The sequence below is a fragment of the Gamsiella multidivaricata genome (genome assembly GCF_025024155.1).
Source record: "Gamsiella multidivaricata strain RSA 2152 chromosome Unknown BC939scaffold_16, whole genome shotgun sequence".
Classification (NCBI taxonomy): Eukaryota; Fungi; Mortierellomycota; class Mortierellomycetes; order Mortierellales; family Mortierellaceae; genus Gamsiella; species Gamsiella multidivaricata.
Genome location: NW_026251724.1, coordinates 304967 through 317850, shown reverse-complemented (window position 1 = coordinate 317850; position 12884 = coordinate 304967). Strand labels below are relative to the sequence as shown.

At 48.8% G+C, this 12884-nt stretch overlaps 5 protein-coding genes across 5 annotated transcripts; 1 reads left to right on the top strand and 4 right to left on the bottom strand.

Annotated features, from left to right (window-relative positions):
- Nucleotides 1-1588: 1588 nt before the first annotated feature.
- On the bottom strand, nucleotides 1589-2384 carry BC939DRAFT_444384 (uncharacterized protein). Its single transcript, XM_051554670.1, has 2 exons — nucleotides 1822-2384; nucleotides 1589-1611 (listed from the first exon to the last, which is right to left on the bottom strand). The coding sequence occupies exon 1, from the start codon at nucleotides 2085-2087 to the stop codon at nucleotides 1827-1829; it is 261 nt and encodes an 86-aa protein (XP_051414654.1). The 5' UTR covers nucleotides 2088-2384; the 3' UTR covers nucleotides 1589-1611; nucleotides 1822-1826.
- Nucleotides 2385-5227: 2843 nt separating this feature from the next.
- On the bottom strand, nucleotides 5228-6230 carry BC939DRAFT_444381 (uncharacterized protein). Its single transcript, XM_051554669.1, has 2 exons — nucleotides 5634-6230; nucleotides 5228-5487 (listed from the first exon to the last, which is right to left on the bottom strand). Exons 1-2 carry the CDS (start codon nucleotides 5864-5866, stop codon nucleotides 5244-5246), a joined length of 477 nt encoding a protein of 158 aa, XP_051414653.1. The 5' UTR covers nucleotides 5867-6230; the 3' UTR covers nucleotides 5228-5243.
- A 708-nt stretch (nucleotides 6231-6938) lies between these two features.
- Nucleotides 6939-8867, bottom strand: BC939DRAFT_501024 (cytoskeletal-regulatory complex EF hand-domain-containing protein; the record flags this gene model as incomplete). The annotated part of the gene is made up of 7 exons (XM_051560113.1): nucleotides 6939-7297; nucleotides 7392-7705; nucleotides 7809-7872; nucleotides 7968-8094; nucleotides 8202-8472; nucleotides 8621-8684; nucleotides 8789-8867. The coding sequence occupies 7 exons, from the start codon at nucleotides 8865-8867 to the stop codon at nucleotides 6939-6941; spliced, it is 1278 nt and encodes a 425-aa protein (XP_051414652.1).
- A 266-nt stretch (nucleotides 8868-9133) lies between these two features.
- On the top strand, nucleotides 9134-11599 carry BC939DRAFT_501023 (uncharacterized protein; the record flags this gene model as incomplete). Its single annotated transcript, XM_051560112.1, has 5 exons — nucleotides 9134-10081; nucleotides 10192-10335; nucleotides 10430-10704; nucleotides 10797-11322; nucleotides 11447-11599. 5 exons carry the CDS (start codon nucleotides 9134-9136, stop codon nucleotides 11597-11599), a joined length of 2046 nt encoding a protein of 681 aa, XP_051414651.1.
- A 50-nt stretch (nucleotides 11600-11649) lies between these two features.
- On the bottom strand, nucleotides 11650-12826 carry BC939DRAFT_444375 (gamma-secretase subunit Aph-1). Its single transcript, XM_051554668.1, has 4 exons — nucleotides 12633-12826; nucleotides 12385-12528; nucleotides 12084-12283; nucleotides 11650-11968 (listed from the first exon to the last, which is right to left on the bottom strand). The coding sequence occupies exons 1-4, from the start codon at nucleotides 12743-12745 to the stop codon at nucleotides 11709-11711; spliced, it is 717 nt and encodes a 238-aa protein (XP_051414650.1). The 5' UTR covers nucleotides 12746-12826; the 3' UTR covers nucleotides 11650-11708.
- Nucleotides 12827-12884: the final 58 nt, after the last annotated feature.

The window sequence follows — 12884 nt, the reverse complement described above, 5'->3', positions numbered from 1 at the left end:
GTTGCCGCAAGCCACTATGGGCTGAACAATGTCGTCGTACGAAGGCGACGTTGGCGAGGAAGCATCAGAGGAAGTTGGAGTGGGTGAGCACGAGGATGAACGAGAGTCGGCGAGGTTAAGGGCCTCGGGCGCACTTTGTCTGACTTTTGAATCCAAGTTAGGGTTCAAATCCAGGGGTATGGACTCGGGCCATAGCGCAAACTCTGAGCGGGCTTCCGGAAGCGTGATATCACTAGCCGTCGGGACAGCAGAAGTCATCAGGATAGATCCTCCATTCACTAGGCATACGTCTGTTGTCGATGGGGAGCAGGAGCTGGATACGCTGGTAACTTCACCGGCTAGAGATGTCGAAGCGTCCGCTAGTGGGAACTCGAGATCATGCTGAGAAAACAGCTCGAAAGTGTCAAAGGCCTTGCTCTCTTCGGTCTGTCCGGTTGGCGGTGCGCGTGCGGTAAGTGCGGTAAACCGCCCGTGGGCGACTTCACCTGTTGGAGAGGTGGAGCCTGTAGGGGAGGATGCGATGGAGACGGTTGGACTTAGGAGTTCGTGCTGGTGTTGAATGTGTAGATCGTATGTTGTATCAAAACCAAAGTCGTCCCAGGCTGCAATGGCGGCATCGATCCGTTCGATCATTTGGTTTGAGTCATGATGGTAATCGCTATGGAATGGGAGGCCTACTAAGGGCACCGCCGAGGTTGAAGTTGTAGCCATAGTTGGGATAGAAGCCGAGAGCATTGTGTTGAAGGGGAAGGGAAAAATGGCCGGCTGAAGTTCGTCGTTAGTGTTGAGGTTGCTAAAGATAGTGCTGGTGTAGGTGCTCGAGCTGGGTGGAAAGAATGCGACCAGTGACTCGATGCTGTGGTCAGGACTGACACTGGTTGATGACAGATGCAGGGGCTGGTGGCCAAGGAAAGGGTTGAGGAGAGGAGCGGCGTGGGGGATGAATTGATGTTCGCCCTCAAAGGAGGATGGGGACGGAGGAAACGATGGTGGTCCTGCGGTCACCCAGGGCAGTGACAGAGGGGGGTCGTGGTGGAGAGGGAAGTGGTTGAGTGACGGGTGGCGATGGCTCTGGGGAGGAGGAGGAGGAGCAGGAGGAGGGGGATGTTGGCACTGCAGCTGGGACAGTGGATGAGGAGAAGAGTTGAGCGCAGAAAAGGATTCTCGGGGAGGAGGGGCCAGCAAATTGAGGGGATTGGGGTGATCTCTGTGGTTGTGACTAAACAAGGGCTGCGCGTGCTGGAGCTGGAGCTGTGGATCGAGAGGGTGACTGTGGTGGTGGCGGTCTGCCTCTGGCTTAGAAGGCTGGGTGGTGTGGAGGGATGGTGGGGGGGATGATGGTGACGGAGGTGGTGGTCGTGCAATGTGATCGGCCTGTTCTTGCTCTTCGGGAGCGGTGACTTGATCTCGCAGGAGGTCTTGAGCGTGGTCCTCGGCGGGGTTTTCGTAGGAGAGGGAGGCGAAGGAGGAGGGGGTCTTGTCCAGGGGGTGGTATGGGCTGCGTTGGTTCTGGCACTGGTCTAGGCGGTATGGGCGCGGGTGCGGGCGTTCGAGTGGGTATTGCCGCTGGGTATAGTTGTCTCTGTCGTCCGCAGGGATGGCTCGCTGTGTCTGTGTGTAACAGGGTGGCGAAGGGAGGAATGTCAGTGGGTACACCGAAAAATGTGCGTTGCGCTTTGTGTCACAGAGAGTGTGCGACACAAACCCTCCGAAGTTGTCTCAAACCCGCTGTGCTTCGACTGCCCCCAGCTGCCCTCCCTTTGTTTGTTTGTCAGCCCAGGAGTATTTCTCCCTTTTCGCCTTTCCTCCTCTTAACCTTACTCGACTCAATGCAGTCCAACACAGATATTGGGCGGAAGGGCAAAGCGGTCAAGGGGAAAGACGAATGGAACAGGGACACAGGAGGAGAGTAGTACCTTTCTTTTTTGTTTTTGTTTTTTTGCAATGGAAACAATGAGACAGGAAGGTGGTATCAGGAACGAGTTAAAAAGAAAGAAAGAAAAAGTAATCAGAACGAGCAAGAGGGTGAGAGTTGCGGGGGAGAGGGGGAGGAGGAGGAGGAGAGGAGAGAAGAGGAGCGAATCCATGTTCAGCAGGGTTTATATAGTGTGTTGTCTAGATGTGCATTAGAGCAGGCCGAGGAGATATGGCATATGTGTTATATAGGGAGGGAGGAAATGCATGCGAGGAATGGTATGGTTGCACACACTCAAAAAGCAAAAGCAATACGGTATAATTGTATAGCATGAGAGTGAGAGCATTCGGCGTGTTTCTGCTGCTTACTTCACTTCAGTCGCCTTATTGACGCTTGTTGGGTTGAGAGTGACAGGAAAATCAATTGACGGGCAGCGAAAAGAGATGGGGGGGGGGGGGGGAACAAATTTACGATGCAGGATGTGAAATAAGGGCGCGTGAGGATTGCATGTAACAGGGCAGCTGACAGCGGGTCGTTTCCTTTCGCTCGCGCGTCGTCGTCGCCTTTTTTTAAGTGTGTGATAGCTGGGAAGTGAGGAGAGAGACGATGTCTAAAGGAAGAGCAAGGAAGCGAGTGGTGCGGGAAAGTGAAGAAGGGATTGGCAAAGGGGGAGGAGAGCGAGGCTAGATGACGGTCGGCGGGTGAAGTGAGGGGAAGTGTTCTCTGCAGAGGAAGGTTGAACGCAGAGGTGCTGCAAGATCTTACGGTATACGTAACACGCAAAGAGTAGGACGGGTGGTGAGAGCTTTGAAGGGTATGTTGGGGAGAGAAGAGAGCCTCGAGAAGAGAAGACACGTTCATCCTTTATATCCTCTTTCTGGCGCAGTGCTGAGCTCCCAAACATCCAGTAGCGCTATTGTGTCCCACGTTCAATCGTAGAATAAGAATTATATAATAATATAACACCTGCTCCTGCATCGAGATTTGCAGTGTTCCTTCTCTCTGTACTCCCATGGACGGTGCGATGCTGCAGGCAGCAAGGGTCGACTTTGAAGAAAGACAGTCGATCTGATCTCTTGATCACCATGCCCCCGGAAAGCACTGCACTGTACCTATGGAGTTCCTTTGTCCTGGGCCCCCGATGGACGCAAACTGTGTCACAGATGGAGGGGAGGGGATGATGATCAGAAGACAGAGGAAGCTGTTCTGGGGAACTTTTTCTTGAACGTGGTCTTTGGCTCGTGTATTTGTACTCCTTCATCCGCATATTGAATCGACGTTCTTCCTTTCTTCTTTGGTGACACAGCAACTGCCCCCTTCTTTCTCTCTATCCTTTTTTGCACATGCCTCACAGAACTGCAGCAGTTGCAACAGTGTCATGTACGTATTTAACTGGGCTGGGACACACACACACACAGCATCCAGATGAACAGCCGGGGTAGGGAGCGGAGGAAACAATACTTGGCACGCACGGCATCCGTTCCGTTGCCGTGTAAAGACGAATGAGTTATCATGCGGAGAAACACCCAAAGAGACAACAGAGGGCGTTGCTTCGAGAGCGGTCTACAAAAATTGGCGGCAAAATCCACTAACACACTCGTAATCAGGCCCCCACCCCCTCTTCTGTGGGCAAAAAAGAAAAAAGAAAACTAGGCGTGGCGTACAATGTTCCTCAATCAAAACTTCTCTATTGGCCCCTCGCCTCTGCCTTCCAGGCGATCAACTGAGCATTCTCGCGTTACACTACCTCGATGCATTTTATTCATACATGAGCTCAAGCTTCTCTCATACTCCAAAAGCGTTCCCGTCATCGAGCGAACCCACCCCCTTCCACGTTAATTGGGCCTTTATTGCCCTCTCTGTCTCTCTCTTCATAATGCCACTTTAATCATTTTCTCCTTGTTGCCCCTGTCTCTATCATGGGCCCTGTGCAGGGCTGATGAGGGAGAGAAGAACACAATCGAAATAAGAAGTAAAGAAGACAGCAGCGCAGGTGCAGGCTGAAAAAAAAGCATCTGGTAATCACGTCAAGTCCAAGTTACAAAGCGGTGGTCCATGGTCCAAAGGGAATATGCATGGGGAAAAAAATTTATGTACTAGCATGTCATTGCATATAGATTGAATATATTTCATCAATTTTATCATTCAGAGTAACCTTCAGGTTGAGTCAGTTATGCAAGGGAAAACACCGTCCATAAAAATCGACGGCAACGGCAGAAGCAGCGCCGGCAACAGCAAACAACAACGTTGGACATGCATACGAGAGCTCTCGGGGTATGGGAGGCGCGTCCTCGCCGAGGAAATGGAGATCGTGGTAAATTATGGGTGTAATTACAGGCTGCAGGATGTGAACCGGTGATCACAGCGGGAATCTAATCTACATACAAAATTGCACTGCCCCAGTCTGCACTTGATGAAACGGTTCCTTACCTCAGATATCACGTTGGTCCAACATGATGCAGCCAACAAATTCACTCCTAACGAGTCATCGTGAATACGACGATCGCTGTCGACTTTATCCAGGGCCCCGTCTGCGAACATGCTGTGTCCCTTCTGCAAAGCAGGGTCCTGGTCATGGCCGTCATGATGGCCAACGGAGAATATACAACATCGATTTTAGTCGGGGAATGAGAATGAGGAGGCGGGTGTAACAGTAAAAAGGAAAATTCCTGCCAGACCATCGCTGGTCTGAGCGCCCTTGAAAAGAAAGAAAAAGAGAGTCCTGTAGAAGCAGCGGGCGTTGCCCCATCGACATGACTACAGTGCGGCCGGCATGAGATGATTCAGAAGACGACATCAATGAACTCATAGCTGAATTGTGTGGGGAAGCTGAGGTAAGCCCGCGTATTTTGCTGTGTGAGGTTGTTTGGGAGGAACTATAGTACACTGATACGTGCTATAAATGAGTCGTCCAGATCTGCAAGGGAGAGGACACGACTACCCAGGAGGGATATGGTAGGATGGGGCGGATGAGTAAACACCCCGAGTGCTCGGGTTGGCTAACAATGCCCGTACTCGCTACACACAGGTAGACAGGTAGACAGGTAGACAAGAGAGGTATCGAGCAATTGGGAGAGGATTTAGGGGGAGAAGGGGGGATGCGACTGGTGCAAGGGTCCAATCCCCAATCAGCAGGCAGCAGGAAAGCGGGTGAGTCTTTCTTTTGCTCAGTCCGCCGTTCATTTCATACTTCTGTCTCCTTTGTTTGTTACACCAAGGCGGTGCGCTGCTCTTTTTTTACAAATACAAATCAGAGACGCGGGAAGAAACTCATTTTCCTATTCATATCCGTATTCACTCGTCTGTATCACAGGCATAGGCATATAGGTTATGCATGGTATAGACTACACAGGACTCGTGTCCCTGGAAGGGCATGCTGACCAGTGTACTGCATGAATGCCATTAAAATAGACTGCAGTGTACATGAAAGCATGCGACTTCCCATCGCTGTCGTTGGTCCTTCTTGGTTGTAGCTCATTTCTATTTTTCGGTCAAGCTCAAGACTAGCCCAAACCCATGTTCCTCCTCTCATCCCCCATATACTATCACTAGCATGGCTGTCGTGTGCTTTGGTAACAAATCAAATCCAACATCTGCCATTTCCCGCGAAAAATACAGAGACACCTTTTCCTCCTCCCTGTTTACCGCCTTTTCCCTCCATCTCGCATTCATTCATGCGCCGACAGAAACAATAATAACAATGCCCTGGGACGGATAGGGCTGCTTTTCATTTCGTTTTATTGGTTTGTTACCTTGAAAATGCTGTTTATTGGCGATAGAGAGCCACGAGGCCGGTGGACGCGAACACAAAAGGTTCAACAGGCGTTGGGATAGACAGGGAGATATCCAAAGATAGAGACGAGGACTGTGCAGCAGGAGAAGGAGATGGCGAGAAGAAGGACTGGAAGGAGCTGGAGTGTGCATAAAATGAACCGAGGCTCCCCACCCCATGCCGCGGCGCAACAATGGCTTCTTTGGAACGGGCGTGAGACCATGACCAATGCAATACCGGATTTTGATGCATGAACTGGGAGACGAGGCAAAGCGACGGATGGGTTATTGCTCCGGCATGGTACAGCGCGCTCAGTCCTCGAGGTGGCCATTCCCTCATCCCCCTCTTCATCATTGTCAACATCAACATCAGCAACTGGCAACAAAAACCAATTGTCCTCCATCATTGATAAATGAACCAAGAAAGAGTCAGAGAGAGAGCTGTTTTCTTGTCTGCGCTTTGTTCCCCTCCGATCGGTGACCCAGAGGGGGAAAAAATAAAAGTTTTGCATGATCCATGATCGACTCTTATGTCTTGGTTTAGATGATATGTCATCAATTCAAGTTGACCTCGAAGACATTTTTCTGTGCCGACACACAGCTATTTTTCTATCTATTTTTTCTACTGTGACATTATTCATTGCATACATGTACCATACACGTACATACGATAGCCCAAGAGTTCAGGTTCACGTACGTGTGAGTACAGTGACCTACCCGCCTCTTTCCTTTGACTATCAGAAATTCAGAAGACGTTTATTCTTGTGTTACTGCATCAGAGTCGGGTGCGTCAGGCGGGTTGGCGGGAATGCATCCCTGTGCGCAAGCAAACGTTATTAGGACCTTGCACTTTCCTCAGTTCCCGCATTTCCGGGTCTATGGACAATGCAAACAGAACTCGTGGTAAGTTCTGGTCTCACCAATCGATCGCGCCTCGCGTCAGTTTTTACCCGTATCTTGTCTCTGGAAAGAGTGAAAAACACACGCGCGTGAATCACACACCAATAATAGCCCCGCCCTGGGTAATTGCCCCACTCGCGTCGTGTTTTTCGCCCAAACGCCATTCATATCAATACAATCATCATTCGAGCTGCCGCATGGTTTTTCCCACAGCGCTGAAGCACTCAATTATATGGTGTTGGAGCATAAAGCGCCGAGTAACGCGTATCATTTTATCCAGCTTTTACTTGTCTCTATTTTCTCATCCTCAATCCAGTGTCATGCATATTTGGCTCGTCCAGAAAACGGTCCTCTAGCGTCCTCTCAAACTCTCTGCCTCGCGTTGACTTTCACGGAGCTCACTCTCGGAATCTGCAAGATGTGTCTCAAGCAGATCTTTTTGCTCACGGAGACCCTGCATCACCTTGTCCAACTGCTTCAGGGCATCGCGCTGTCGCTGGATCTCGCGATCCTGGTCCAGTAGCTGCCGGTCAAGAATCGATGCATCATCGTTAAGCACCTGCTGCTGTTTGTATGCAAGTAATTCTTGTAGCTCCTTAACAGCTACGCCGATGTCTCCGCGGTTCAACCGTGACTTCTGCTCAGCATCCTCGATCTGTCGCTTAATGCTCTCCAGCTCATGTTTTAACCGCTCCTCCTGTGCTTGCGTTTCTAAAAAAAACACGGGCATCAAATAAATTGTTAGGTTCTAATAATTTACATCGTCCAGAAAATGCACAGGATGCACAGATGTTCAAAAACTAACCGTGGGCAGCATGGTCCTTCTGGTTCAATCGGCTCAAGTAGTCACCGGCGATAGCGTGGCCCTTTTCACTAGAGAATGCAGATTTTGTTGCGAATGAGAGCGGTACAGAAGGTCTTCCTGCCTGCTGACGGATTTCGTCGACAGCATAGTTGTCAGAAAGAGCAAAGTTGGAGCCACCCAAGAAAGAGGTCCGGAGAGCGCCTGGAAGAGTATTCGGGACACGCTTTCCGAGTCGTCGGCTGTTGAGAATATGGAAAAACACAATGCACTGCTCCTTTCCGATCTGAGGTGCTGAATGGACGTTGACCAGCGACCTAACATTTTCACGATAAAGGATAATGGGTAGCGATGGTATAGAGAGTAAGTAATCTTCATCGCCAACGATTTCAGACGAGCGTATTTGTTCTGTCAACTTACCAGGCAGCATTAATATCTTCTCTAGGAATCTGCAATGCCTGGTATAATTCTTCAAATTGACCCACTATTACACCAAACAAAAATAAGACGAGCGAGTTAGTATGTGTGTAGGATCGTATGAACAATGTGGGCAAGGCAGATTGTCAGGAGTTGGCCTACTTCGCACTTCGCCTGAAGACAGTTGAACATTATTCTTGTAGATAGTTTCGTAGTTGGATCGGTCGGACGGAGCAATGTACCAATCAAAATCGTCCGATAAGTTGCCTGTTACCGCCACCGCCGAGTCCTAAGAATGCGAGAAGGCATAGTTTGTCCGCGTTAGAGAGAATCAATGTCCTGTAATCATTTTCTTCCTAATGCTGGGGATGTGATCGCGACTTCGGGTGGACTTACGAGTGCAGAGATGGCAGAATAATTCGAGCCCTGCTGGCCGTAAGACTGAGGCGGTGTCATGAACGCTCCTGTAGGCTGAGGCTGTTGCATGTACGACTGGTTATATCCTTGGTTACCGAAGTAATGGGCCTTTGATGGCGGTATCATGTGTGGAGGAAGTGATGCTGGAATGTCCGAGATCTCGCCGTTGATAGAGGCGTATACAAAACGAAGCGCCAGACAAAACTCGTCAAAATCCATGTTGCCATCCTTGTCAATATCGCAAATATCCCTAATTAATCAATGGCAAACAGCAAAGAGGTGCAATGTCAATGCCATGGAGCCACGATACGATAATTGGAGTACCACTTGGAGATTCAGATACTTCAATTAACAACTTCACGACATCCACACTGATATGATTCAGGCACAGGACATACCAAATCTGACCCAGTTTGACAACATGAAGTCCAGAGTTCATGAAGATCTGTCGTGCCTGGACGCCTATCCGCAGGATTCAAGTAGTGGTGCTTGCAGTAAGTTTTTCGTTGCATGGCACCGTTTCTGACTCAAAGTCGACTTGGCACAGATGAGAAGGGGGCACTCACCAGTGATGTAGCCATTCGTGGGGTTGAGACTGGTGAATATCTCGGCGTACTTCTGGCGTTCTGCCTGAGACATGTCCATGATGCGCAGTATGTGTTGGTCGAGGAGATGTTGGGGTATTGAGGTAGTGTCGCGAAGATGAGGATGAGCGGAGGGAGGATGGGCGTAAAACGTGGAGATGGAGTGTAGACGTTCAAAGGCGGGTATGTGACGTTGCTTTGTGCTCGAATAGAATATAGAATAAACCCAATTGAATAAATTTATTTACACATATTTTTCATAGCCGGATCAGATCAACTTCTTCCGTTTCCAACGTCCAACGACCGAATCGATTCAGCAGGAGAGCCATGAGCAGGATTCCCGGCCACCAGAGCATTCAGTGGCTCGTCTCTTCTTTCGGGACAGGAACTTGTCGCAACAGTAGCAGTCTGAATACCCTTACCAGGAACAGGATCAACAAGATCAACAAGATCAGTTCAACAAACAGCCCGGACTACACCTACTCCCACTCTTGTCTCTTCTTCTCGACTTCTGCAAGACCAAATGCAAAGAAAAAGACCATCGACGCCGCCACCCTCGACAGTATCTCTCAAGCGCTCATCAATGATCTTTACACGCAACCATCCTCCTCAAGGGCAAAGGTCACACTTGACGACGTCCTTGCTCTTAAGCCTGCCCGCAATGCCATCACCGCAGATGAGTTTAACAAGCTGAAGGACCTCGTCGCTGCTTCCTTCAACGTAAGCCAGCTCAAATCCGTCCTCCGCTCTCAGAAAATGCCTGCCAATGGCAAGAAATCCGTGCTAGTCAACCAGATCATGATACTTATGGATCTTGACGTCAAGGCCCTGAAAGCAAAACTGCCCGTGGTCGAAGACCCCTACACACCAGCAGAGCCAATCGCACTACAAAAGGTTTTCCCGTCAAGCAGGAGAGAGCTTTTTTTTATTTTAGGGTCGGAGGGCGACTCCTTACGAGAGGTCGAACGGGAAAAGAATGTGCGCATCTCGATCAACATTGCTAACGAGACCTATATCATCAGAGGAGCAAGAGACTCGATTGAGGATGCCCAGAATCGGATCCGGGAGCTCGTTGCAGTCACAGAAGAGGCGTGGGATATTTCAGCATACGCCGACAGGGACTTGGTCACGAAGGAACCTTCAGTACTGGAAGACATCGCACGTAGATCACAAACCTTTGTCTCGGTAGGAGACCAAAACACACTGAATATCGCCTGCAGATCGAGCAAGGATATGGACGAGGCAAAACGACTTTTCGATCTCAGGCTCCACAAGGTATGCGGCATGAGGAATTAAAATCCAATGATCTTGATGAACTAAAATAGGTAGGAAGTGTGTTGGTCTCTAACCAGTGTCTTTTTTTTTTTTTTTTTTTTTTTTAACAGTTGACACATGGCGTTGAAAACCTCACATTATTACACCAAGAGGACGAATTGAAACCGTTAGGCATGTTCCCTGTCTACGACTCTGTCAGCATGACTGCGGATGAAAGTCAAAAGTCCTTCTTCCGTATTGCTCAGACGGAACCCGTAAGTTACTCGTACCGTCTCCGTCAATTGAGGGTTTGCATAATCCTAGGGATGAGTATTCTGACGCGGATTTTTTTTTCTAATCACTCTACAGTACGCGGACAAAACTGTGGACAACCCCACGATTTTACCTATTCAATCAGCATTGTCCCATGTTGGAACTCTGGAAGAACTCAAGAGGCACCTGAAAAGTTCAATCGACGAAGTACATACACCGCATCAAACGTTCGATTTATCTGCGAATTTTGGACAGGTGCTTTTCCACAACAAGAACCATGCGATGACTCAACTACCCTTATCTGGACCATTTGATGCTTTTGAGCTTGAGGGGTGGCTCAAGAAAGCCGAGGAGCCGTATTTTTTACAAAGGTGAGAACGAACTCTTTTAGATCAAGGATGTTTTTGGCAAGATTGGTATAATACCAGGCATATTCTAACCTCTTTGTACACTCTCCTTGCAGCCTTCCGTTCTTCAAGGCCGTCTCTCGACTTCCATTAGTAGGTCTTAAGACCAAGACCATTGAAGTCGAATACATCCCATCTTCGTCTTCGAGTGTGCAGAACCCAGTCCTGGATCCGATCCGTGTCATCTTTATGCTGGATAATGAGGGCGAGCTCTGTGTGCAGGATGGAAAGGCAATCAACAGGCAATGGTTGGCAAACCTCATGATGCTTGGCCAACCCACGGATATTCAGATTCGGAGTGAATTAGCAACCAGGATCGATGCGAAATCGCCAGTCTTGAATGAGCTTTTGAGTCAAACAGCATTGTCCTTTGCCAACAGACTGCAATGTCCAAACTTTTACTCTTTCAGGAATTTGTCATCAGAAACAGCTGCTGCACAGCTTGGCTTGAGTACTGGACCGACGCATACATTGAAGACTGTTTTGTTCAAGACGACGGGCATTTTTGATTATCATGGCCTGCCATTGGTCGCGTCCGATATCGTCAATCAACATGGCCGTATCCGCAAACAGGAGCTCAAGGTACAAATCTGGATTTGCCCTGTTTATTGTTTAGTTTTTACTTGCTCAATATTTTTGTCCGCATCTCTTGCTGTCCTGTACTTACTCATATGAATGTTTTTTTACATTTCTTTTCCACTTATAGCTTCTGCCACTACCACTGGAAGCGAGGCCGGAGCCCTCGGAAAGCGATATTGCTTCTGAATTAACTTCGACATCATCCTCATTATCGACGCTATCATTAGAGAACTGGGATGATTTCACGAAAGCTGCATTGCATCTCAGCCGAACCCTTTAGAGGATACTACTATCCATTGAGCAATAAAGCAAACTGCATTCATTCACTAATAGAATCAAACTGGCAGGCATTTGAGATGGATTTATTGAACAAGTCGACAGCGCTACGCTTAGGAAAGCTTTTGATGCAAGTTCCGTAGATCAGCAGCGACAATGATCGTGGAGGCGATCAGCAAAGCGACGTTGCCCATGATCGCGTATGCGCATCCAAATCTGACGGTTGTGCTGGCGTTCAGGAGCGTGAGATATGAGGCGCCATAATGAGAGACCAAGACCCAGAGAATACGTAGGTATGACCGTTGAGTGAATCCAGTGAACGAGACCATCATCCATACGCAGTGATGCAGGATGAATATGCAAGTGGTGATGGCTAATATATGTTTGTCAAAGTTAGAACCAGAGGATGTCAATTGACAACGTCTTCAGCGATCATATACCCTTCTCTCTTGTGATCCTTTTGAGAAAGCGGATCGTTCATTAATTACCTGAAATAAAATAAAGAGATATGCTTGGGCACGATGCGCACATGAGGACGCCCGGTCCTAAGGACTGCACAAGCTGAGTGATGTACGAGATGATGCCGAACATCAGTCCGAAGCCCATTCCTGCAGAAAATGCGTATCCAGGTCGATTGAACTTTGATTTAGGGTGCTTAGCGACCATGTTTAATCCTTGCTCAGCACGGCTATGGATGGACACGTTTGGATAGAGAGGTTCACGGGTTAGTAATAATAACTCTATGCGGCACAATCCAAGAAGAATAAAGTCGACAAGAAGCACTTTTACTTGATGAGCATGTATAGAAACCATCGAAAGAGTTCCTGAAGGAGAACCGTATAGATGATGGTGGACGTGTATGTATGTTGGCTGTCCTTAGCGATGAACCATATTGCGGAGGCTAAAAGTAATGACAGGAGCCAGAAAAAGGCGCTGTTTACGGACAGTTGATAGAGAAAGGCGATGGTCAGACAAGAAAGGCAGTTTGGTTGAAGTCCTTGTGGCACACAGAAGACCAGTATGAATGAACTGGTTACCTTGAGACCATGAGGATGACAAGCTGAGCATTGGACGCAATACATCCGAAAAATATGGCCAGGCTGGGCCCATAGGCTGTGAGGGCACATCCGAAGAAAGTGAAGAGGGTCATGATGCTGTGTTCATGGAGAGGGACAAGTGGATGGAATGCTGCCTAACAGAACGCTCTCAAGCAAAACTTGGCACATCCAGGAACGGATTCGACATGCATTTATTGCAACACTGCTCTCTAAGGGCGGCAAACCGCTCAA